Below are 25,081 nucleotides of genomic sequence, written 5' to 3'. Positions count from 1 at the left end.
ATCCTTGAGCCTGGTGATGCATGCTTTCAGACTTTAGTCTCTTCTGCCTGTGGGGAGAAGATAGAATGTCCGGGGTGTGAGGGTCTTTGATTGTGTTGCTTTACCAAGGCACTGAGAAGTATAGACAGTGTCCATAGAGGGGAGACTGAGCTATGTCCTCAGCTCTCTGCAGTTGCTTACTGTCATGGGCAGAGCAGTTGAAATACTAAGCCATGTTATAAATTCCACCTCTGTGAGCAGCAGGTAATAAATCTATCTAACAAATCTCTCCTTAGGTCTGGAACTCAGCAGCCAGGTGAAAGGTTGCTTGGTGACATCATCATCTGATAAACATGTGAAGATCTGGGATATTTTGGGGAATAAGCCAAGCCTGATACACTCCAGAGACATGAAAATGGTAAGAAGCTGAAAACAGAGCAGTGGTAAGCTGAGATTCCGTGTTGACTGTATCGCTGCCATACGCAGGTGTGACACTTTTCCACACTCACTCCAGGTTGAGTTGTTGGCCTGACAGTGAGTTATCTGCATTTTACAGTGAGTATTTTCCAACTTCAACAAAAGCTTCATTTATATAGCAGCTTTATGGTGGAAAGTTGTCCCTGCACCTTCACTCAAAATTGTTTGTCATGAAAACATACGGCAATATTAGGCCAGCTAACCACAAGCAGATAGGGGGTGCTAAAGACAGCGTGCAGAGAGGGAAAGTGGATCAGCCGTGATGAAAAGGTGGAGCAGACTTGATGGACCAATGCCCTAATTCTGCTCCGATATCTTATGGTTTTATGGTCTACACAGCGAAGTTACCTTCATTAGATTATGAGAACACTCAGTCCTCTTTTATTGTCATTTAGAAACACATACATGCATTAAGAAATGATACAATGTTTCTCTGGCATGATATCACAGAAAACAAGACAGACCAAAGACTAACACTGACAAAACCACGTAATTATAATATAGTTGCAACAGTGCAAAGCAATACCATAATTTGATGAAGAACAGTCCATAGGCACAATAAAAAAATATAGTCTCAAAGTTCCCAAGTCGATCGTCTCCCGAGTCCCCGGTAGTGGCGGCAAAAGGGAGAAACTCCCTGCCATAAACCTCCAGGCACCGTCAACTTGCCGATACCTTGGAAGCAGCCGACCACAGCCAACCCTGAGTCCATCCTTCCGAAAACTCCGAGCTTCCGAGCAGCCTCTCCGATACAGCCTCCCAACACGCAAAGCCAAGGATTTCGAGGCCTTCGGCTCCAGAGATTCCGGTTACCACACAGTAGCAAAGCAGACATTGTAAAGTAATCAAATGACTAACTAAACTAATCTCTTCTGCCTACACAATGACTGTATCCTTTAATTTCCCTTGCATTCATGTACCTATCTAAACATCCCTTAAAAGTCTCCAATATATATGTCTCTACCACCACGTATTCCAAGCACCAACCACTCTCTGTGTTAAATAGTTACCCTTTGAAATTACCCCCTCTCACCTTAAATATATGCCGTCTGGTATTAGACACTTCTACCCCGGAAAAAAGATGCTGGCTGTAGAAGTTTATAAAACTATGGGAGTCGTTATCCTGGGGTGGAAATGTCAAATACTAGAAAGCGTTTGATAAGGAGAGGGGGGGAATTTAAAAGAAAATTTGCAAGGCCACATGCTAGGTCCCTGCGTCTGATTGCCAGGGGAGGTGGTGGAAGCAGGCGCAACAATAATCTTAAGAGGCATTTAGCCAGGTGCATAAAATAGGCAGGGAACGTGCAGGCAGGTGACATTAGTTTAAATTGGCTTAATTGTGAACACAGACTTGGTAGCTTCCTGTATTGTACTGTTCTATGATCCAGTAAAGAGAGAGATTACAAGGAAACAGGTTTAGGAGGGAATTTGCAGGTACCGGCACCACAGGTGGAGTTATGGAGAATTAGAATTAAATTTATTCTCACTGACATATGTTGTGAAATTTGTTCTTTTGTGGTAGCAGTGTAATGCAAGAAAACTACTGAGGCCCCCGTTGGTTGGGATCAACCATGGATATTGTGTCCCAGCTGTCAACATGTTCGTGAGTCGGGACAGTACGATATGGAGAGCAAGCTGTTGCCCATGCAGCAGGCTCCTCTTCTCCGTATAGCTGACGAATCCAAAGGAATGATCAAGACGGATACAGTTTGGCACTAGCAGTGTTGCAGGAGTTGCCAGTCAGCATTGAACTCAATGTAGGATGATCTTAGGAATTCCAGCTCCAGAGTTTTCCTTGGGGTTTACTTCCGAAGCCTTCTCCTTCAGTGGGTCTACGCGCAAGCCAGTGGAGATTTGAGATGAGTTATCCTTGTAGTAGTAACCTATCTTTGCTCCACTTCTGTCAGTAGAAGTGGTTCTGCCAGACTTAGAAGCTAAGCTACACGTGAAGGCCAGGAGCTAGACTTGGTTGTCAGAGGCTATTTGAGATGCATACCATTGTGAGCATTTAATAGGTAGTGGGAGCTTATTCCCACTAACCACTACCACCCCCAGCCCACCCCCCCCCCCCCCAAAGCCAGCTATGACAACCTTAAGGAACCCAGAAAACTTCAGTAAGTTACAAAAATAAATAAGTAGTGTGACAGGGGAATAGCAAGGTAGATCTAGGAAGGTCAAAACCAGAGGCAAATAGAGGTGTGGGATAACTGGGTTGAAGACAGTCAATGCCACAGGGAGAGATTTAACCGTGTGTTGAGAACTTTAAAACCAAGGATTTGCTTCACTGGGAGGTGGTGTCAGTCAGTGAGGATAGATACCTATCCTCACTGACATGGACAATGGAGGTCAGTACTGTCTTTATGATGGATCTTGGACACAGACAATGGATTTAGACCATGAGATATAGGAGCAGGATTAGGTCATTTGGTACATCGAGTTTGCTCTGCCATTTCATCATACCTGATCCATTCTTCCTCAGCCCAATCTCCTGCCTTCTCTGTTTCCCTTCATGTCCAAACCAATTAAGAATCTATCAACCTCTGCCTTAAGTATACATAAAGACAGCCTCCCCAGCAGCCTGTGGCAAAGAATTCCACAGATTCACCACTCTCTGGCTAAAGAAATTCCTCCTCACTTCCATTCTAAAAGGACACCCCTCTAGGATAAGGGGCCCAAAAATTGCTCTCAGTAATCCAAGTGAGGCCTCATCAGTGCTTTATAAAGCCTCAACATTACATCTTTGCTTTTATATTTTAGTCCTTTCGAAATGAATGGTAATATCACATTTGCCTTCCTCATCATGGACTCAACCTGCAAATTAACCTTTAGTGAATCCTGTACAAGGACTCCAGTTCCTTTGTGTCTGAGATTTTTGAATTTTTTCTCCACTTAGAAAATTAACTACCCTTTTATTTCTGCTACCAAAGTGCATGGCCATACACTACCCGACATTGTATTCCATCTGCCAGTTCTTTGCCCATTCTCCTCTTAAGTCCTTCTGTAGCCTCTACTACCTCAAACCTGCACCTCCATCTATCTTTATATCACCGGTGAACTTTGCAACAAAGCCATAAGTTCACTCACAACACGCTGGAGGAAGTCAGTAGGTCGGGCAGCATCCGTGGAAACGATCAGTGAACGTTTCGGGCCAGAACCCTTCATCAGGAGTCCTGATCTTTCATCCAAGTCATTGACACATAGCATAAAAAGAATCGGTCCCAACACAGACCCCCGTGGAACACCACTAGTCACTGGCAGCCAACCAGAAAAGGTTCTCTATATTCCCACTCTGTGCCTCCTGTCAATCAGTCACTGCTCTATCCGCGCTAGAATATTTCCTGTAATACCATGGGCTCTTAACTTGTTAAGCAGCCTTATGTGTGGCACTTTGTCAAAGGCCTTCTGAAAATCCAAGTACACAACATCAAGCGATTCTTCTTTGTCTATCCTGCTTGTTATTTCTTCAAAGATTTTCAACAGATTTGTCAAGTAAAATTTGCCCTTGCGGAAACCATGCTGACCACATCCTATTATCATGTGCCTCCAAGTACTGCAAAACCACATCCTTAACAAAGATTATTACTAATGCCTCCACAATCTCTTCAGCCACCTCTTTTAGAGCCCTGGGGTGTACACCATCATGTCCAGGTGACTTTTCTACTTTCAGACCTTTCAGTTTCCCAAGAACCTTCTGACTACTAATGGTAACTTCACACACTTCTGACCCTTGACACTCTGGAACTTCCACCATATTGCTAGTGTCTTCCACAGTGAAGACTGATGCAAAATACTTCATCAGTTCATCTGCCATTTCCTTCTCCCCCATTACTACCTCTCCAGCTTCGTTTTCCAGCAGTCCGATATCCAGTCACGCCTCTCTTTTACACTTTGTGTATCTGAAGAAACTTTTGGTATCCTCTTAATATTATTGGGTAGCTCACTCTTGTATTTCATCTTTACTTCCATGACTTTTGTAGTGGCCTTCTGTTGGTTTTTAAAAGTTTCCCAATCTTTTAACTTCCCACTAAATTTTGCTCTCTGGCTTTTACGTTGGCTGTGACCTCTCTTGTTAGCCTAGCCACAGCTGTGGCTTCTTCCCTTTAGAATACTTCTTTGGAATGTATATATCCTGTCCCTTACAAATGGCTTCTAGAAATTCCAGCCGCTGCTCTGCCGTCATCCTTGCCAGTGTTCTTTTCCAAACAGTTTTGACCAACTCCTCTTTCATGCCTCCATAATTCCCTTTATGCCACCGTAATACTGATGCATCTGACTTTAGATTCTCCTTCTCAAATTTCAGGGTGAACTCAAACACATTTTGATCATTTGCCTCCTTTTACTTCAAGCTCTAATCAATTCTGGTTCATTGCACAAAACTCAATCTAGAATAGCTGATCCCCTAGTGGGCTCAATCACAAGTTGCTCTAAAAAGCCATCTTGTAGGCATTCTAGAAATTCCCCCTCTTGGGATCCAGCACTAACCTGATTTTCCCAATCTACCTGCATATTGAAATCCTGCATGACTATTGTAACGTTGCCCTTTTGGTATGCATTTTCTATCTCCTGTTGATTTCAGAATGTCAATCTATGATGGACCTTGGACATGGACCGTCTAGTTCAGGATGTCTGTCTATGATAGACTATAGACACAGTAGAGTTCAGGATGTCTATGATGCACCTTGGACATTGACAATGGAGTTCAGGATGTCTATCTGTGATAGACCATGGACGCAGATAGTGGAGTTAGGAAGTCTATCTATGATGCACCTTGGATACAGACAGTGGAGTTCAGGATGTGTACCTGATACTGCTGGGATACAGAGCTGTTGATTGTGATGTGGTTGTGAAGGTGGCAGAGAGGGTATTTGGTGAGTTAGGGATTGGTTTTTGTATTTTGCGTCACTAATGTCTATCTGATGACCTTGTCTGTGTGTGATTTCAGGGTGTGGTGTTCTGTGTTGCCTGCTGTCCAGACTCACCGTTCATCTACTCGTTTGGGGGACAGAAGGGAGGTCTCCGTACCTGGGATATCAGCACTGTGTCAGCAGGTAATGGTTCACTGAGGTCCTGCTCCCAGATGGATGGAGCTGACCTCCTGGTTGGAATGTGTGTCATTTAGAGATACAGCGTAGAATAGGCCCCTCGAGCCGTGCCAGCCACATCGATTACAGGAGGAATGGAGACAGGCTAACCCCTATTGACATCAGTCGATCTGGGGTCGAGAGGATAAACAGCTTTAAGTTCCTCGGCATCTGCATCCACATCACGAGGACCTCACGTGGTCTGTACACACCAATTGTGTGGTGAAAAAGGCACAACAACGCCTCATTCACCTCAGACAGTTGAGAAAGTTTGGTTTGGGCCCCCAAATCCTAAGAACTTTCTACAGGGGCACAATTGGGAGCATCCTGACTGGCTGCATCACTGCCTGGTATGGGAACTGTACCTCCCTTAATTGCAGGACTCTGCAGAGAGTGGTGAGGACAGCCCAGTGCATCTGTAGATGTGAACTTCCCATGATTCAGGACATTTACAAAGACAGGTGTGAAAAAAGGGCCCGAAGGGTCATTGGGGACCCGAGTCACCCCAACCACAATCTATTCTAGCTGTTACCATCCGGGAAACGGTACCACAGCATAAAAGCCAGGACCAACAGGCTCCGGGACAGCTTCTTCCACCAGGCCATCAGACTGATTAACTCATGCTGATTTTACTGATTTGAGACTGTTCTAGTTATAATAAATTATTATAAATTAATATGATTGCACATTGCACATTTAGGCGAAGAGCTTAAGATATTTACTCATGTATGTGAAGAATGTAAGAAATAACGTCCATTCAATTCAATTAACCATAACCCAATCACAGGACAATTTACAAAGACCAGTTAACCTACCGGTACATCTTTGGACTGTGGGAGGAAACTGGAGCTCCTGGAGAAAACTCACATGCCACGGGGAGGATGTGCAGAGACTTCTTACAGAGGATGTCAGGATTAAACTCTGAACTCTGAACCCTGATCACACTAATCACTGAGCTACTGTGGCATTTGATGGGAGGGCAGGTGGTTTCTTTAGCTGGGAAAGGACACCAAGGAAGCGGTTTGGAGCAAAGGGTCTACCATGGGAGAGAGTATCGACGGGTGGCAAATTTAATTTTAACAGACAGGACAGTGAGTCTTTATATTACTTTAGGTATGCACTCGAGAAGATTTGATAACCAAGATATTAGAATGATTGCTAAACAGCGAGAATGGAGAAGATACTATATTGCTCCCCACAGCACATGGTTGTAATCTGGCAACCAATTCAATGCAAACCTTTAAAAAGGAATTAGATGAATTGTAGTGTAAGAAAAGTGAAATGAGATTAAAAGGGGAACAATTCAGAGATACCTGTCGAAGGCGGATGGGACGAGCAGCAATGTTGCACCATTTTTCAATTCTGTGATTTGAAGGAAGTGTGTGTTTGGTTATGGGATGATCGGAATACAAGTTCACACTTTCTGTGAAGCTTCCATTCAAAAGTTTTTGAGAATCCACTCTACTGCGGATTTCTGTGTTAGATTGTATTCCGTTAACTCTTCATGTAACCCTGTCTCCAGATTCTTTGTGCTAACTGGGAAAGATTGGTTATTAACTAGTGATGGTTAATGTGTGTATTAAATCATCACAAAGTTATTGCCCCGGTCAGCTGCTTCCTTCTGGAGCGTGGAATGTGAAATTCTCAGCCTCTCCCTCTCCTCCATCCTGTTTGTAAATCTGATTCCAATAATGCATGAGGAATGTGTGTGTTCTCGAGGTTCAGTCACCAGAATCTGACAGTGTTCTCCTTTTTGTTCTGTTTCTTAGTGAACACTGCCTTTGGATCCCGTGAGCGATTACAAGTTGCTGCACCGTGGTGTCCCCCAGCTGCTGGTTCTACAGCTGGCAGTCTGACAGATGTTGCCATGGAGTCCTGGCCTCAATAGCAATGGTCACCTCAACATGAGCCATTCAGACCCTTGGTGCTGGATACAGCTTAGACAGTTTTGGTCAAAGAAAATTATTCATATGAATTATTTAGTTTTATTCTATTTTACAAATAAATGCTTTGTGTAATGCTCTGGTGCATGTACAATAAACTTAGATCATGACTATTCCTGTGTAGTTTCACATTGCCTTAGGATAAAGGTGAATTCAGTACAGCCATGGCAGTGATTCTACCTATAAAGACACGACTAACCGCTTCTTGCAAATACTTCGCTGTTCCTTCATTGTCAGTGGATCCGAATCCTGGAACATGCTCCCTGCCATCACTGTTAGGAGCACCTTTACCAAGAGGACTGCAGTCGTGGTGGTTCACCGCCCAGCTGCCTTCTCGAGGATAGTTGTGAACTGGCAGTACTATCTCCATACCATAGATGAATACTGGAAGGGTCTAGATCTACGCAGTAATGATTTGTGTACAGACATGGTCACTATTTTACTACTTAAGACATATTTTAAACATTTAAATTGTTTTCTAGATAAAACCTTGACATTAATTGAGAGGAATGGACAATTTGGGTGATCAGCTTGTGAATTTCCTTGATGAAGGCAGGTGGTGTTGGAGAGTTGGTTCTGCGGACAGGAAGTGGTTACAGAGCAGGAAGAATGGCCATTGGTGTTGGACACACTACCATCTCGGGATCTCTTTCTGAACTGCAGTGTTCACTGTGGGTGCCTGTACTGTACACGCTGCCTTCTGTTGTGGGATTGACAGTCTGCGGTCAGTGCCTGTTCTCAAATGAGAGGTGGACAGCACAAAGAGCAGGAAGCTGATAAATGGTGTCATGGTCCTCCCCAACTCACTGACCCATAAGACTGGAGCAGAAGTAGACCATTCGGCCCGTCGAGTCTGCTCCAGCATTCCAACATAGCTGATTTATTTTTCCTCTCAACCCTTTTCTCCTGCCTTCTCCCCGTAACCTTTGATGCCCTCACCGATCAAGAACCATCAGCCTCCGCTTTAAATATGCCCAAAGACTTGGCCACGTCGTCTTGCGGCAACGAACTCCTCAGTTTCACAGCCCGCTGGTAAAGGAATAACTCCTCATCTCTGTTCTAAATGGACGTCCCTCTATTCCAAGGCTGTGCCTTCTGGCCCTCGACTCCATCACCAGAGGAAACATCCTCTCCACGTCCAAACGCCTAAGCCCATAGCTGCCACGCCGCCGCTCAATCGGTTCAGTGACGCAGTCTCAGCGGGCTGGTGTCTCTGTTGAGGCTGCCGCACCGTCGCCCTGGGAACGGTGTCCCCCCAAACCCCTCCGGGACCGCGCGGCGGCCATGAAGTTGCACCAGGTGGGTCGGGCCGGACCGGGCGGTGTAATCCGGGGCCCGCCTGCACCCGTCGGGCTGAGGCGTCCAGCTCCCAGCCCCAGACTTCAACAATCACCAGGGAGACGATCCCCCGCACTGCGGCTCCCGACCCTCACTGTACGCGTTCCGTACCGGCCCGGTTCAGCTCAAACGACGGCAGGGAGCGGGAGCCGTGCGCTGGAGGGAACGGCACGGGGGTGGAGAGAGACGTCGGGGTGGGTGCAGAACAGGGTTAGGGTGGAGGAAGGAGGGAGAGGGGTGGGGAGGAGAACGGAGGGAGGGAGCAAGGTGAAGGTGGAAAGGAGGGGCGGAGGGAGCAGATTGATGAAGAGATGGAGGAGCGGGATGATGAAGGAAGGGAGGGAAAGAGTAGGGTGGGGAAGAGAGGGAGGAGCGAGTTGGAGGAGGGAGTGGGGTGGTGGAGGGAGGGACAGGGGGAGCAGATTGGTGAAGAGATGGAGGAGCGGAATGGGGAAGAGAGGGAAGGAGGGAGGGAGTGGGGTGGGGATTGGAGCGGCTTGTGGTGACAGGATTGTGGAAAGCTGAGGGAGTGTGCAGTCAGACTGGGGATTGGTAACGTGGGTGGCCAGTCCTCTCCCAGGGTCAGACATGGGGGTGGGGGGGGGACTTAATAGGTCCTGGGGATCTTTTCCCACCCAGAGAGTGGTTACAATACCGTCAAGGTGCCAGAGGAAGTAGTTGAGTCAGGCACCTCGACAACACCTCAGGACACTTGGACAGGAACACAGACAGGAAAGGTTTCAGGTTATGGGTCAAATACAGGCAAGTGGGACTGACTCTGATGGGCTGCTGGGTTGACATAAATCTGAAGGGCCTGTTTCAGTGCAGTGTAACTCCATCTGTCCATACCAAATGTGAACTCATCCAGTTTGGCAGGAAATAAACTGAATTATTGTATACTTTCAAAATGTAGGAGTTGGGAACTGTAAGTACCCAAAAGGACCTGGATTTTCAAAGGGACCTGGGTGTCCAGTGGGACCTGGGTGTCCGGTTGGAACTGGGTGTCCGGTGGGATCTGGGTGTTCATTGGAATCTGGGTGTTCGGTGGGATCTGGGTGTTCGGTGGGACCTGAGTGTTCGGTGGGACCTGGGTGTTCATTGGGATCTGGGTGTTCGGTGGGATCTGGGTGTTCGGTGGGACCTGGGTGTTCATTGGGATCTGGGTGTTCATTGGGATCTGGGTGTTCGGTGGGATCTGGGTGTTGGGTGGGATCTGGGTCTTCGGTGGGATCTCGGTGTTCGGTGGAACCTCGGTGTTCGGTGGAACCCGGGTGTCCGGTTGGATCTGGGTGTTGGGTGGGACCTGGGTGTTGAGTGGGATCTGGGTGTTTGGTGGGATCTGGGTGTTCGGTGGGACCTGGGTGTTGGGTGGGATCTGGCTGTTTGGTGGGACCTGGGTGTTGGGTGGGATCTGGCTGTTGGGTGGGACCTGGGTGTTCGGTGGGATCTGGGTGTTCAGTGCAGTTCCAGCTCCAACTCCTGAACTGTGGATTGTTAGAAGCTGCAGCTGGATGCACTTCTCGCAGTTGTAGTTGTCAGGGACACTGGAGGTCTCCCTGCCTTCCCACATCCTGCAAGAGGGGCTTTCCACTATCCTGCCTGGCATCTCTACAGATATAAAGAAGGGAAGGGAAAAAAAAACTTAACCTAGAATTTCTTTGCTTTCTCTGATTGAAGCCTCTCTGAATCCTCGAAGAGCTAAAGCCTCAAATTCACCACTCTCTGTCCACTCAGACGACGGCCGCTGCACTTGCTCCGCCTTCCTTTAATTTGCTCTGACTGATCAATCCCCAACACAGATTGGTTACTACGCGATGCACTTCCTCACCAGAGTGACCCACTGCTCCCTTTTGTTCTCGGGCAGTAGGCCGAGACGTGAAATACCTTCTTCTGAAAACTTCCGATGTAGAGATGGGTAGATTTCTGGATGTTAAGAAAATCAGTTCCATTTCCCCTCTTCCCACATCCCTATATTCTCCAAGTCCTGTACTGATACTCTAAATGCTACTGGCTGGAGTTGAGAAGAATAAGGGGGGATCGCACTGAAACCTATGAAATATATTGCAAGGCCTATTGAAAGGATGCGGAGAGGAAGCTTCCTAGAGTTATTTATACAGATAATGTTGACAAGGGTCCCAACCATACACCTTGTGACATGCTACTAGTCACTAACCTCTACTCTTCAACCTTCTCTGAAGCCTCGAAGAGCTAAAGCCTTAAGATCACCACCCTGATTCTGCCCACTCAGACGACAGCCGCTAAGACAATGGCCGCAGCACTTGCCCGTGCTTTCCTTTAACTTGCTCTGACTGATCAATCCCCAACACCAATTGGTTGCTGGTCAATGCCCTTTTTTGCTGTAGCAACCAGCTGCTCCCTTTTCTATTCGGGTAGTGGGTAGTGGCCCTGAGTGAAAGCCCCTCCTTTGCTTCCTACCTCTGAGCCAGTTTTGAAGCCACCTCACCAGCTCTCTTGGATTCCATAGGACCGGTATATCACTTGTACTGTGAAAGGTGGGGCACTAAGGACTAACAGAAGAGCGGGACCTTGGAGTTACAGTGCATATTTTGTTGAAAGTGGCATTATAGGTAGACTGGATAATACAAAAGGCTTTTAGCACAGTAATCTTCATCAATCATGGCATTGAGTATAGGAATTGGAACGTCCTGTTTACATTGAGGATAGGGATCGGAACGTCGTGTTTACATTGAGGACAGGGATCGGAATGTCGTGTTTACATTGAGGACAGGGATCGGAACGTCGTGTTTACATTGAGGATAAGGATCGGAACGTCGTGTTTACATTGAGGAGAGGGATGGGAACGTCATGTTTACATTGAGGAGAGGGATCGGAACGTCGTGTTTACATTGAGGACGGATCAGAACGTCGTGTTTACATTGAGGAGAGGGATCGGAACGTCGTGTTTACATTGAGGACAGGGATCAGAACGTCGTGTTTACATTGAGGAGAGGGATGGGAGCGTCATGTTTACATTGAGGATAGGGATCGGAGCGTCGTGCTTACATTGAGGACAGGGATCGGAACGTCGTGTTTACATTGAGGAGAGGGATCGGAACATCGTGTTTACGTTGGACAAGTCAGTGGTGAGGCTGCACGTGGAGTACTATGTAGAGTTTAGGTCACTCTCTTACAGGAAAGATGACAAACTGGAAGGGGTGCAGGTAAGACTTACAGGCATGTTGTTAGGACTCAGGGGTCTCAGTTATAGGGAGAAGTTGGCACGGCTTGGTCTCTATTCCTTGGAATGTAGGAGAATAAGGGTGAGAAACACAGAAAAATCTGCAGAAGCTGGAAATCAAAAGCAACACAAACGAAATGCTGGAGGAACTGAGCAGGCTGGGGAGAATCTGTGGAAAAGAGTAAACAGTTGATGATTTGGGCCGAGACCCTCCATCAGGACTGGACTACCCTAATAATCCTGAAGTCAGCCCCTCCCTCCCTGATCTGTCCCCACCCTGCAGTCAGCCCCTCCCTCCCTGATCTGTCCCCACTCTGAACATCCTGCAATATCCCTACTCCTCTCCAATCTGTCCACATAAAGGAGGTGACAGCAGATTATCTCTGAGTTAAGGTGAAGTTTGGTTGGTGAGAGAGAGGAGTTGTGTACACTGAGTTACAATGGCTGTTTATGAGACATTTGGATTCAAGGAGAGGAGGGGATTGAGGAATATGGATGTTGTTTAAGTTGGCCTCCTATTGGAGGTTCCTGTGCTGCGCTGTTCCATGTTGGTTATTGACGCTTCTTTCTGACTGTAGATGCTGGTGCCATATGCATTGGCTCTGGTGGTCAGGTATGAGTACGGGTTACCAGAGCAACCGCCAGACCAGCTGAAGGTCTTCCTCAAGTGTCTGCCCGTCCTGGTCCTCATCATTCTGATCCTGGAGCAACAGCATGGAAATGACTTCTCCTTCAGGCTGGCAGTAGCTATGGGCTTTGCTGCTGCAGGTGAGTTACCAGTTGGCAGGTAACGTGACTTTGAAGGCCTTTTGGTAATGCTGGAGGTAAGCCGTTACCTGGCCAGAGCTATATTCCGCAGCCTCTGCTCCTAATTGTTGGTTCCCACCCAACACTCCGACCTTTGCAGCCCATATTAAGACCATAAGATATAGGAGCAGAATTAGGCCATTCAGCCCATCGTCTACTTCACCATTCCATCATGGCTGATTTATTTTCCTTCTTAACCACTTCTCCTGCCTTTTTCCAGTAACTTTTGACATCCTGACTAATCGAGAAATTGCACAGATTCACAAACCACCCGCTGTTTCCACTGCTATCTGTTTTAAAAAATTTAGAATAAAAAGCATTTTACTGCTCTGATATTGACATTGTTCTAAAGGTACATGTATTATGTATATATGTATTAGGTGTCAATCTTCGATCTTGATTTTTGCCTTTTTGACACATAAATTAGTTCCTGTTCACTTCTTCTGCCAGATAGAAAACAGGATCTGTTGAAGTAATCATGTGACATTTCAATACTTAGACCGTAAGACTACAAGATATAGGAGCAGAATTAGGCCATTTGGCCCATTGAGTCTGCTACACCATTTCATCATGGCTGATCCATTTTCCCTCTCACTGCTGGTTGTCAGGTACACTGTCTGTCATCAGACTTACTGCCTGTTGTCAGGTACACGGTCTGGCAACAGACTCACTGCCTGTTGTCAGATACATTGTCTGTCATCAGGCTCACTGCCTGTTGTCAGGTACACTGTTTGTCATCAGGCTCACTGCCTGTTGTCAGGTACACTGTCTGTCATCAGGCTCACTGCCTGTTGTCAGGTACACTGTCTGTCATCAGGCTCACTGCCTGTTGTCAGGTACGCTGCTCTCTAAAATACTGCATCCCCCTCTTCCTCTTTTAAGAGCTGTAGTTACGTTGGCCACTCTCCAACTGTAGGAGGTGCTCCAACTTTAAACAATCACTTGAGGGACCTTGGGCCGGAATTACAGGGATGGAAGGCCATCTGAAAGCCCCTGTGTATTACTGTTATCCTCATCTGCTGATTTGTCAGCCACCATTGATCCCCTTTGCCTCTGCTCAATGACATTTGTTTTCCTTTGCTCCTTTATAATAAATTCTGCAATTTCCCACTGACGACTCTCCTACCATCACTCATCTGAATCACTGATATATGCCATGAAATGTGTTGTTTTGCAGCAGCAGTACATTGCAATACATAATAATAAAAAACTGTCAAATTACAGTAAGAAATATTTTTTTTAATTAAGAAAGTAGATCAAAATATTGGGTTTACATTTGCTTCCTTCCAACATGTGGGGGCAATTCTGGAATCTGTGCAGTTCTAGAAGAATTCCCAATATTTCCATTGCCACCACCTTCAAAATCTTTGGATGCAGGTCATCAGTCCCGGGAATTTTCAGTCTTGTTCTTGTCTATACAGTCTCTCTGTATGGTACCCGTATTAACGCTTGATGAAGCATCTAATTTTAAAAATATATAGACGTGTTTTGTTCCCAATATTAATGTTTATTGTTAAATAAGTTCTTTATTTTACATTCTCTTTATTTATTAATCCCTTTGGCCTCTTTTGCTGAATTCTGAAATTTCCCAATCCCCTTGATTCATTGTTGTTGCAGGGAATTTTAAAAGCTGCTTCCTTGGAAAAGTTCTTTTACTAGCTATGGCTGGACACTTTTGAAGATTTGGAATATCGAACACAGAACAGGCCTTTGCCTACGATATTGTCCCAACTTTTTAAACTATTCTATGGTCAATCTTACCCTCTCTCCTACAAAACCTTCCATTTTTCTGTCATCCATGTGCCTATCTGAGAGTTTCTTAAGTGTCCCCAATGTAACTGCCTCTTCCACCACCCATAGAAACCATAGAAACCATAGAAACCATAGCACAGAAACACCCACGGCAGAGTGTTCCACACACCCACCCCTCTCTGTGTAAAGAAGTTACTCTGACATCCACTCTATAGCTTGAAATTATGCCCTTTCATATTAGCCATTCCTACACTGGGAACAAGCAGGATAGACAAAGGAGAGTCAGTGCATGTTGTTTACCTGGATTTTCGGAAAGCCTTTGACAAGGTGCCACACATGAGGCGGCTTACAAAGTTAAGACGAAAGTTACTGTTAAGAGGAAAGTATTACAGGAAAGTTACTAACATGTTTAGGGCATTGGCTGATTGGTAGGAGGCTGTGAGTGGGAATAAAAGGATCCTTTTCTGGTTGGCTGCCAGCGACTAGTGGTGTTCTGCAGGGGATGGTGTTGGGACCACTTCTTTTTATGTTGTATATAAATGATTCAGATGATGGAATAGATGGATTAGTTGCCAAGTTTGCAGATGATATGAAGATTGGTGGAGAGGGCAGGTAGTGTTGAGGAAACAGGTAGGATGCAGAAGGTCTTAGACAGATTAGGAGAACGGGCAAGAAAGTGACAAATGAAATATAGTGTTGGAAAATGCATGGTCATGCTCTTTGGTAGTAGAAACAAATGTGCGGACTCTTTTCTAAATGGGGAGAAAATCCAGGAATCTGAGATGCAGAGGGACTTGGGAGTCCTTGTGCAGAACACCCTGAAGGTTAACTTGCCGGTTGGGTTGGTGGTGATGAAAGCCAATGCCATGTTAGCATTCATTTCAAGAGGTCTAGAGTACAAGAGCAGGGATGTGATGCTGAGGCTTTATAAGGCACTGGTGAGGCCTCACCTTGAGTATTGTGAACTGTTTTGGGCCCCTCATCTTAGAAAAGATGTGCTGGCATTGGAGAGGAGGTTCACAAGGATGATTTGGGGAATGAAAGGGTTATTATACAAGGAACATTTGATGGCTGTGGGCCTGTACTCGGAATTCAGAAGGATGAGGGGGGATCTCATTGAAACCTTTCGAATGTTGAAAGGCCTAGACAGAGTAGATGTGGAAAGGATGTTTCCCATGGTGGGAGAGTCTAGGACAAGGGGGCACAGCTTCAGAATAGAAAGGCGCCCTTTCAAAACAGAGATGCAAAGAAACTTCTTTAGCCAAAGGGTGGTGAATTTGTGGAATTTGTTGCCACATGCAGCTGTGGAGGCCAGGTTGTTGGGTGTATTTAAGGCAGAGATTGATATGTGCTTGATTCGACATGGCATCAAAGGCTACGGGGAGAAGGCTAGGAACTGGGGTTGAGGAGGAGATAAAAAAAAAGATCAGCCATGATTGAAAGGTGAAGCAGACTCAATGGGCCAGATGGCCTAATTCTGCTCCTATGTCTTATGGTCTTATGGTCTTAGCTTGGATAGAAGATTGGCTGGTGGCAGGAGGCAAAGAATGTGAATAAAGGAGGCTATCTATTTGGTTGCTGGTGACTAGTGGTGTTCCACAGGGGTCGGTGTTGGGACCGCTTCTTTTCACGTTTAATGTCAGTGATTTGGATGATGGAATTGATGGCTTTTTGCAGACAATATGAGGATAGGTGGAGGGGCAGATAGTGTTGAGAGAACAGGAAACCTGCAGATGGACTTTGGCAGATTGGGGGAATGGGCAAAGAAGTAGCAAATGGTATACAGTTATGGAAGTGTACAGTCATGCACTTTGATAGAAGGAATAAAAGCATGGATTATTTTCTAAATGCAGAGAAAATTCAAAAATCAGAGGTACAAAGTGACATAAGAGTCTTCGTATTCTTAGAATCCACCTCTCCCATCCCTCTCTCCCTTTCGCCATCCCTCTCTCTCTCTCCCCATCTCTCCCTCCACCTCTCTGCCTCTCTTTCTCTATCTCTTTCTGTCTCTATCTCTCTAACTCTATATCTCTATCTTTATCTGTCTTTCCCTCTATCTGCCGCTCACCTTTGGAAAGGGTTTGTGTATATCTGATTGTCAACTGACACAGGATAATGTCAGGGTTTCTCTCGGCAGGTGATGTCTGCCAGCTCTACAAGGAACACTGCTTCACCCATGGTGTCCTCGCCTCTGGGATTGCCTACTGCCTCTTTGCTGTGGCGTTCGGGTTGAAGGTAGACCACAAGTGCCTGGGGGCACTAACCTGTGTGGTGGCTGGGGCCGTGTATTACCTGGCCTCTCCCGCGGTCCAGGCTGTTTCCGAGCCAGTGGTGCTTGCCTACATACTGTCCATCTTGCTGATGATCTGGAGGGCCTTGGCTTGGTGGAAGAATACTCACCAGTGCCACAGCTGGTGTGCGGTGGCTGGAGCCATCATTCTCGCCACCTCCAACATCATCCTGTCCAACCACATCTTTGAGTTCCCAGTCCCCCACAGTCCATGTCTGATCACTTCCAGCTATTACACGGGCCAGCTGCTCCTTGCTCTGTCTGCACTCTAGGCCTGGCTTGAAATCATTGTATTCTTCACACACAACTCCCCGGCATTCCTCTTGCAGACTCCCTGAGCTGGTCCACCCCACAGCACCCACCATTACCCCATTCTCAGGGTCGTGGTCACAGATAATGAGATCTTCTCTCACTCCATCGTTCCCAACTCCAACCTACCCCGGAGTCAGCCTTCAGACACAGAGCCTGGGGTTTCAATCTCTTCACCCCAAACACCTAAACACGCTCTCAGAACAACCCGAAACTCCACATCCACCCAGAACCCCTGATCCTTCTGAATCATCACCTGACCCGAATCCCTCTGAAACTCCTCCTGTATCTCCGCCCAGCACCAGCATTGAAGGAGCCTGGTGCCTCCAGCCCGGAGTCTCTGGTCTGAGGCTGGGTGTGCGTGAGCCAGAGATCCCACCCTGACCCTCTCTGCGTCTGAACAGGTCAGAATCCCTCCATAAAGTGAAATAAAGGTCACCGTTGAGAAGTGGGAACGAAGCACTGAACGTAGGGGCAATTTGTTTATTCCTGTTTCGTGTTGTTCAACTGCACCACTTCCATGACCCCATCCACAACAGTCCCATGGTCTTTCTCCCCCAACCCCTGAGACCTGACCCATCCCTCACCCCTGTCCACCTGCCCCCAGTCCCTGGTTAACCCTGTCCCCTGTACCTAACTTAAGCACATTTGGAAAGACGGGCTGATCGGGCACAGTCAGCATAGCATTAGCATGTACAATATAGAAGGTAGACAAAGTACAGGCCATTCGGCCCACCATGTTGTGTTGGCCTTTAGTTCAATCGAATTCTTCCCTCTGACAGCTGGCAAATAGGACAGGCAGAACTTAACCTTATTAATGTGAGAATTAATGAGACCAGGTCATAGTGGATGGTTGTCCCAGGGAGGTCCGAGGAATCGAGGTACCGGGGAACGGAGACCCTGGAGAATGGAGACCTTGGAGAACAGAGACCCTGGGGAATGGAGACCCTGGGGAACGGAGACCCTGGAGAACGGAGACCTTGGGGAACGGAGACCTTGGGGAACGAAGCCCCTGGGGAATAGAGGGACTGGGGATGGGAGGGGAGGGACTGGGGAAGGGAGCTCTTGGGGAACGGAGCTCTTGGGGAACAGAGACCCTGGAGAATGGAGACCCCAGGGAATGGAGACCTCAGGGAACGGAGGGACTGGGGAACAGAGACCCTGGAGAATGGAGAAGAATGGAGACCCTGGGGAACGGAGACCTCGGAGAACGGAGGGACTGGGGAACAGAGACCCTGGGGAACGGAGGGACTGGGGAAGGGAGCTCTTGGGGAATGGAGGGACTGGGGAATGGAGGGACTGGGGAAGGGAGCTCTTGGGGAATGGAGGGACTGGGGAACGGAGGGACTGGGGAACGGAGACCCTGGGGAATGGAGGGACTGGGGAACGGAGACCCTGGAGAACGGAGACCCTGGGGAATGGAGGGACTGGGGAACGGAGAGGAGACCCTGGAGAACAGAGACACTGGGGAATGGAGGGACTGGGGAACGGAGACCCTGGAGAACGGAGACCCTGGGGAACGGAGACCCTGGGGAACGGAGACCTTGGGGAACAGAGACCTTGTGGAACGAAGCCCCTGGGGAATACAGGGACTGGGGAAGGGAGGGGAGGGACTGGGGAAGGGAGCTCTTGGGGAACGGAGACCCTGGAGAATGGAGACCCTGGGGAATGGAGACCTTGGGGAACGGAGGGACTGGGGAATGGAGACCCTGGGGAACGGAGACCCTGGAGAATGGAGACCCTGGAGAACGGAGACCCTGGGGAACGGAGACCTCGGAGAATGGAGGGACTGGGGAACGGAGGGACTGGGGAAGGGAGCTCTTGGGGAATGGAGGGACTGGGGAACAGAGACCCTGGGGAACAGAGACCCTGGGGAATGGAGACCCGGGGGAACGGTGGGACTGGGGAACGGAGACCCTGGGGAATGGAGACCCCGGGGAACGGTGGGACTGGGGAACGGAGGAACTGGGGAACGGAGGGACTGGGGAAGGGAGCCCTTGGGGAACGGAGGGAGTGGGGAATGGAGGGTCTGGGGAACAGAGGGAGTGGGGAACGGAAGAACTGGGGAACGGAGGGACTGGGGAAGGGAGGGACTGGGGAACGGAGATCCTGGGGAATGGAGGAACTGGGGAACGGAGATCCTGGGGAGTGGAGGGACTGGGGAAGGGAGCCCTTGGGGAACGGAGGGACTGGGGAACTCAGACTGAAATTCTTCCCCACGGCACTGGTGATAAAACTGGAGAGAATGGATGTCAACTGAGGTGGTTTATGGGTTTTTATCTGGAGTTTAGTTACACTTTGTGACACAAGTACCCAGAACCCTGCGTCTACTGCTGGCTGTGTGAAGTTTACCCTAACCCTAACCTCATGACCACTCCAGAACCCTCCATATTCCAGACTCGCACATCTCGGTGCGTGGCTGAGGGGCAAAATCTGGGGCAATTGTGGGAATGTGGGAAGGTGAATGAGATGATGGGCCTGTTCTGCTGGGATCTGGGGAGGTCCCAGTAGTCCAATGGCCTCCTCTTCTTGTCATACCTACCAATGTTCTGTCTGCGCATGGGAAGGCAGCAACTTGTGGGATTTAGTGTGGGGTGTCCCAGAGATGTCGGGGCAGTGATTGAGGCTGAAATGCCGATTGGTGAATGAAGTCTTCCATCTGTTCAGGGTGGCTCTGTCACCAGTATAACTTCAAACTGCAGCCAGTACTTACAAATGTCACTGAGGGTCTTAGATATCACTACCCTCCCGGAGTGTGTGAGTGAGTGAGTGAGTGACTGGGTACGTGCTCCTGCGCTCCCCGTGGATGAAACCCGCGGTTCCACGCTGCGTTGCGGACGACTCGCCACTAGAGGGCAGCGGTGACCACAAGCTCGAACGTCCGGCGCTGTGATCAGTTTGCACCAGATGCTCTCCGCTGCTTCGACTGAGACACGTGATGCCACTTTTGGTCGGTAACAGTGAACAATTTTTTTTTAAGTATTATGACTTGATCACAAATGATCTTAAAATTCTTTATTACCAACAGTTAAAATCCTGTAAACTTCAAAAACCTTTGCCCAAATCCAGACTGTAAAACGGCAAAAGAAAGCAGACATAACCAGTTCCGCATTCCAGTAAGTTTTTTATATGTTGTAGATTATGAATGAATTTAAAACATATGAAAAATAAACCCCCTGCTAGAAACCACCAGGTAGAGGAGAGCTGAATTTAAGGACCCTTGGCGAGCCAGCTGAAGAAGGTGCTGTGCTGACCCACTGGGGTCGGGGGTGCAGCAGGTTCAAAGAGCGCGAACAGCAGCGAGTCGTTCAGTGTCTGTGAAACCACCTTCCCCAACCTCACGCAGTAACAAGAAGTCCAACATCTACAGTGATACAACCATGGCTAACGAGAAGTCATTAAGAAGGTAAAAATGGAATGGGAAAGTAAGCTAGCCAATAGTATTAAACAGGATACAAAAAGTTTCTTCAGATACATTAAGTGCACAAGGCAGGCAAAAGTGAAAATCGATGCTGGAGAGGTAATAATGGGGGACAACGAAATGGTGAGCGAACAGGATAAATATTTTGCACCAGTCTTCACTGTCGAGGACACTAGCAGTATGGCTGAACTTCTGGGTGATGGGGTCATGAAATGAGTGCAGTTACCATAACTAGAGATAAGGTTCTTGGGAAACTGAAAGGTCTGAAGGTAGATACATCACCAGGACCAGATGGACTACACCCCAGAGTTCTGAAAGAGGTGGCTAAAGAGATCGCAGAGGCATTAATAATGATCTTTCAAGAATCACTAGATTCTGGAAGACTGGAAAATTGCAAATATACTTCAATTTTAAGGAAGGGAGATAGGCAGAAGAAAGGAAACTATAGGCCAGTTTCTGACCTCAGTGGTTGGGAAGAAGTTGGAGCCGATGATTAAGGATGAGGTGTCAGGGTACTTGGAAGCACGTGAAATAATAGGCCGCAGTCAGCATGGTTTCCTGTAGGGAAAATCTTGCCTGACAAATCTTTGAGGAAATAACAAGCAGGATAGACAAAGGAGAATCAGTTGATGTTGTGTACTTGGATTTTAGAATATCTTTGACAACGTGCCACACATGAGGCTGCTTAACAAGCTACAAGCCCATGGTATTACAGGAAAAATTCTAGCGTGGATAGAGCAGTGGCTGATTGGCAGGGGGCAAAGATTGGGAATAAAGGGAGCCTTTTCTGACTGGCTGCTGGTGACATCAGTGTTCCACAGGGGTCTGTGTTGGGATCAATTCTTCTCACGTTATATGTCAGTGATTTGGATGGTGGAGTTGATGGATTTGTTGCAAAGTTTGAAGGCAATATGAAAATAGGGGAGGGGCAGGTAGTTTTGAGGGAGTAGAGAAACTACAGAAGGACAGTCAGATTAGGAGGATGGACAAAGAAGTGACCGATGGAACGGTGTGAGGAAGTGTATGGTCATGCACTTCAATAGAAGAAATGGAAGGGTTGACAATTTTCTAAATGGAGAGGAAATTCAAAAACCTGAGGATCAAAGGGACATGGGAGTCCTTGTGCAGGATTCCCTAAAGGTTAGTTTGCAGGTTGAGTCTGTGGTGAGGAAGGCAAATGCAATGTTAATAATCATTTCAAGGGTACTAAAATATAGAAACAAGGATGTAATGTTGAACTTCATAAAGCACTGGTGGGGCCTCACTTGGGAGTATTGTGAGCAGTTTTGGGCCCTTTACATTAGAAAGGATGTGCTGAAACTGGAGAGGGGTTAAAGGAGGTATACGAGAATGATTCCAGGTTAGAAACATAGAAAACCTACAGCACAATACAGGCCCTTCGGCCCACAAAGCTGTGCTGAACATGTCCTTACCCTAGAACTACCTAGGCTTACTCATAGCCCTCTATTTTTCTAAGCTCCATGTACCTATCCAGGAGTCTCTTAAAAGATCCTATCATTTTCGCCCCCACCACCATCACCGGCAGCCCATTCCACGCACTCACCACTCTCTGCGTAAAAAAAACTTACCCCTGACATCTCCTCTGTACCTCTGTAGGTTTTAATGGTTTGTTACGTGAAGAGGGTTTGATGGCTCTGGGCCTATATTCACTAGAATTCAGAAGAATGAGGGGTGACCTCTTGAAACCTAGTAAATGGTGAAAGGCCTTGATAGAGTGGGTGTGGAGAGGATGTTTCCTATGGTGGGAGAGTCTAAGGCCAGAGGACACAGCTTCATAATAGAGGGGCATCCTTTTAGAATGGAGGTGAGGAGGAATCTGTGAAATCCATGGAATTGGTTGCCACAGGCAGCTGTGGTGGCCAAGTCTTTATGTATCTTTAAGGCAGAGATTGATGTATTCTTGACTGGTCGGGGCATGAAGGGTTACGGGGAGAAGGCAGGAGATTGTGGCTGAGAGAAAATGGATCAGCCATGATGAAATGGCAGAGTAGACTCGATGGGCCAAATGGCCTAATTCTGCTCCTATATCTTATGGTCTTATAGCCTTGTGATTCCTTTTAACTGGGCGAACAATGACTCCTCCTGATCAGAACAGTAATCACTCAGGTTCTGAGAAACTGCGTTAATAATAATATCGTTAGGTATAGGAGAGCTATAGAGTTTACCCCACCATTTCATCACGGCTGATATATTATCCCTACAACCCCTTTCTCCTGCCTTCTCTCTGTAACACTTGGCGTCATGAGCAATAAAGAACCTAGCAACCTCCACGTTAACAGACCTGAAAAACAGATTATGAACTATTATCACAAGAGAAACACAGAAAATGCCCGGATTCGATCGTGAACAATGAACACCAACTCTTGCTTTTGTGTTCTGCCGAACATTATGGATATGCGAGGTTGGCACGGGAATGAGTGACAGCCCCCAGTACATCCACAGAGATGTTGGTCGTTAATATAAATGACACATTTCACTCTATGTTTCTAAGTACACGTAGGCCATGAGAAGGCAGTGTGACCCTAAGCCTCAAAGCCCTGCAGTTCTTCAGCTGAAGTTTCTCTGTACAGGGTTCTGAGTTGGATGATCAGCCATGATCGTACAGAATGGTGGTGCAGGCTCGAAGGGCCGAATGGCCTACTCCTGCACCTATTTTCTATGTTTCTATGTCCAGGAATTAAACCCAGTGACCAGTGACTGGTGTAAGATTTCCACCTGGTGCTGAATGAATTGGAGGAAAGACCCTCTGTTACCCTCATCGTCCTCGAGACTGTTAGTTGGAGTAGACCGGGTGAGTTCCAGCAGGGTACTGTGTAGTGACACTGACCGAGGGTGAGATCCCTCAGCGGACACTGACCGAGGGTGAGATCCCTCAGTGGAGACTAACGGAGTGTGAGTTCCCTCAGTGTATTGAGTATTGGGTAGTGACACTGACCGAGGGTAAGTTCCCTCAGTGTATCGAGTATCGGATAGTGATACTGACCGAGGGTGAGATCCCTCAGTGTATCAAGTATCGGGGAGTGACACTGACTGAGGGTGAGTTCCCTCAGTGTGTCGGGTATGAGGTAGTGGACACTGAGGGAGAGTTCCCTCAGTGTATCGGGTAGTGTTACTGACCGAGGGTGAGATCCCTCAGTGTATCGACTATCGGGTAGTGACACTGACCGAGTGTGAGTTCCCTCAGTGTATTGTGTATCGGGTAGTGACACTGACTGAGGGTGAGTTCCCTCAGTGTGTTGGGTATGGGGTAGTGGACACTGACGGTGAGTTCCCTCGATGAATCGGGTACTGACACTGACTGAGGGTGAGCTCCCTCATTGTATTGAGTATTGGGTAGTGATACTGACCAAGGGTGAGATCCCTCAGTGTATCGAGTATCAGGTAGTGACACTGACCGAGGGTGAGTTCCATCAGTGTATTGAGTATGAGGTAGTGGACACTGAGGGTGAGTTCCCTCGATGTATCGGGTAGTGACACTGACTGAGGGTGAGTTCCATCTGGACACTAACCGAGGGTGAGATCCCTCAGCGGACACTGACCGAGGGTGAGATCCCTCAGTGGAGACTGAGGGAACGTGAGTTTCCTCAGTGTATCGAGTATCGGATAGTGACACTGACTGAGGGTGAGTTCCCTCTGGACACTGACCGAGGGTGAGTTCCCTCAGTGTATCAAGCATCGGGTAGTGACACTGACCGAGGGTGAGTTCCCTCAGTGTATCGAGTATCGGGTAGTGACACAGCCTGAGGGTGAGTTCACTCAGTGTATCGAGTAGTGATACTGACCGAGGGTGAGTTCCCTCAGTGTGTCGGGTATGAGGTAGTGGACACTGAGGGTGAGTTCCCTCAGTGTGTCGGGTAGTGATACTGACCGAGGGTGAGATCCCTCAGTGTATCGAGTATCGGGTAGTGACACTGACCGAAGGTGAGTTCCCTATGGACACTGACCGAGGGTGAGTTCCCTCAGTGTATCGTGTATCGGGTAGTGACACTGACTGAGGGTGAGTTCCCTCAGTGTATCGTGTATCGGGTAGTGACACTGACCGAGGGTGAGTTCCCTCAGTGTATCGTGTATCGGGTAGTGACACTGACTGAGGGTGAGTTCCCTCAGTGTGTTGGGTATGAGGTAGTGGACACTGAGGGTGAGTTCCCTCGATGTATCGGGTAGTGACACTGACTGAGGGTGAGTTCCCTCTGGACACTGACCGAGCGTGAGATCCCTCAGTGTATCGAGTATCGGGTAATGACGCTGACCGAGGGTGAGTTCCCTCAGTGATCGAGTATCAGTAGTGACACTGACCGAGGGTGATTTCCCTCAGTGGACACTGACCGAGGGTGAGGTTCCTCAGTGTATCGAGTATCGGGTAGTGATACTGACCGAGGGTGAGATCCCTCAGTGTATCGAGTATCGGGTGGTGACACTGACCGAGGGTGAGTTCCCTCAGTGTATCGAATATTGGGTAGTGAC

At 47.7% G+C, this 25,081-nt stretch overlaps 2 protein-coding genes across 3 annotated transcripts in view; both read left to right on the top strand.

Moving 5' to 3' along the window:
* The window catches only part of pwp1 (PWP1 homolog, endonuclein), a 30,595-nt gene extending 23,002 nt beyond the window's left edge, over nucleotides 1-7,593 (top strand). For both annotated transcript variants that reach the window (XM_072267338.1, XM_072267340.1), the window contains exons 13-15: nucleotides 276-397; nucleotides 5,399-5,504; nucleotides 7,307-7,593. In XM_072267338.1, coding sequence (XP_072123439.1) covers nucleotides 276-397; nucleotides 5,399-5,504; nucleotides 7,307-7,425 — 347 coding nt within the window. In that variant the 3' untranslated portion in view covers nucleotides 7,426-7,593. The remainder of the gene's footprint in view (nucleotides 1-275; nucleotides 398-5,398; nucleotides 5,505-7,306) is intronic.
* Nucleotides 7,594-12,595: 5,002 nt separating this feature from the next.
* Nucleotides 12,596-17,138, top strand: LOC140203265 (lysoplasmalogenase TMEM86A-like). Its single transcript, XM_072269280.1, has 2 exons — nucleotides 12,596-12,785; nucleotides 16,714-17,138. The coding sequence occupies exons 1-2, from the start codon at nucleotides 12,596-12,598 to the stop codon at nucleotides 17,136-17,138; spliced, it is 615 nt and encodes a 204-aa protein (XP_072125381.1).
* The last annotated feature ends 7,943 nt before the right edge of the window (nucleotides 17,139-25,081 follow it).

This window comes from Mobula birostris, chromosome 9 (genome assembly GCF_030028105.1).
Source record: "Mobula birostris isolate sMobBir1 chromosome 9, sMobBir1.hap1, whole genome shotgun sequence".
Classification (NCBI taxonomy): Eukaryota; Metazoa; Chordata; class Chondrichthyes; order Myliobatiformes; family Myliobatidae; genus Mobula; species Mobula birostris.
The sequence above is the reverse complement of the archived record's forward strand: the minus strand, read 5'-3'. Positions and strand labels throughout refer to the sequence as shown.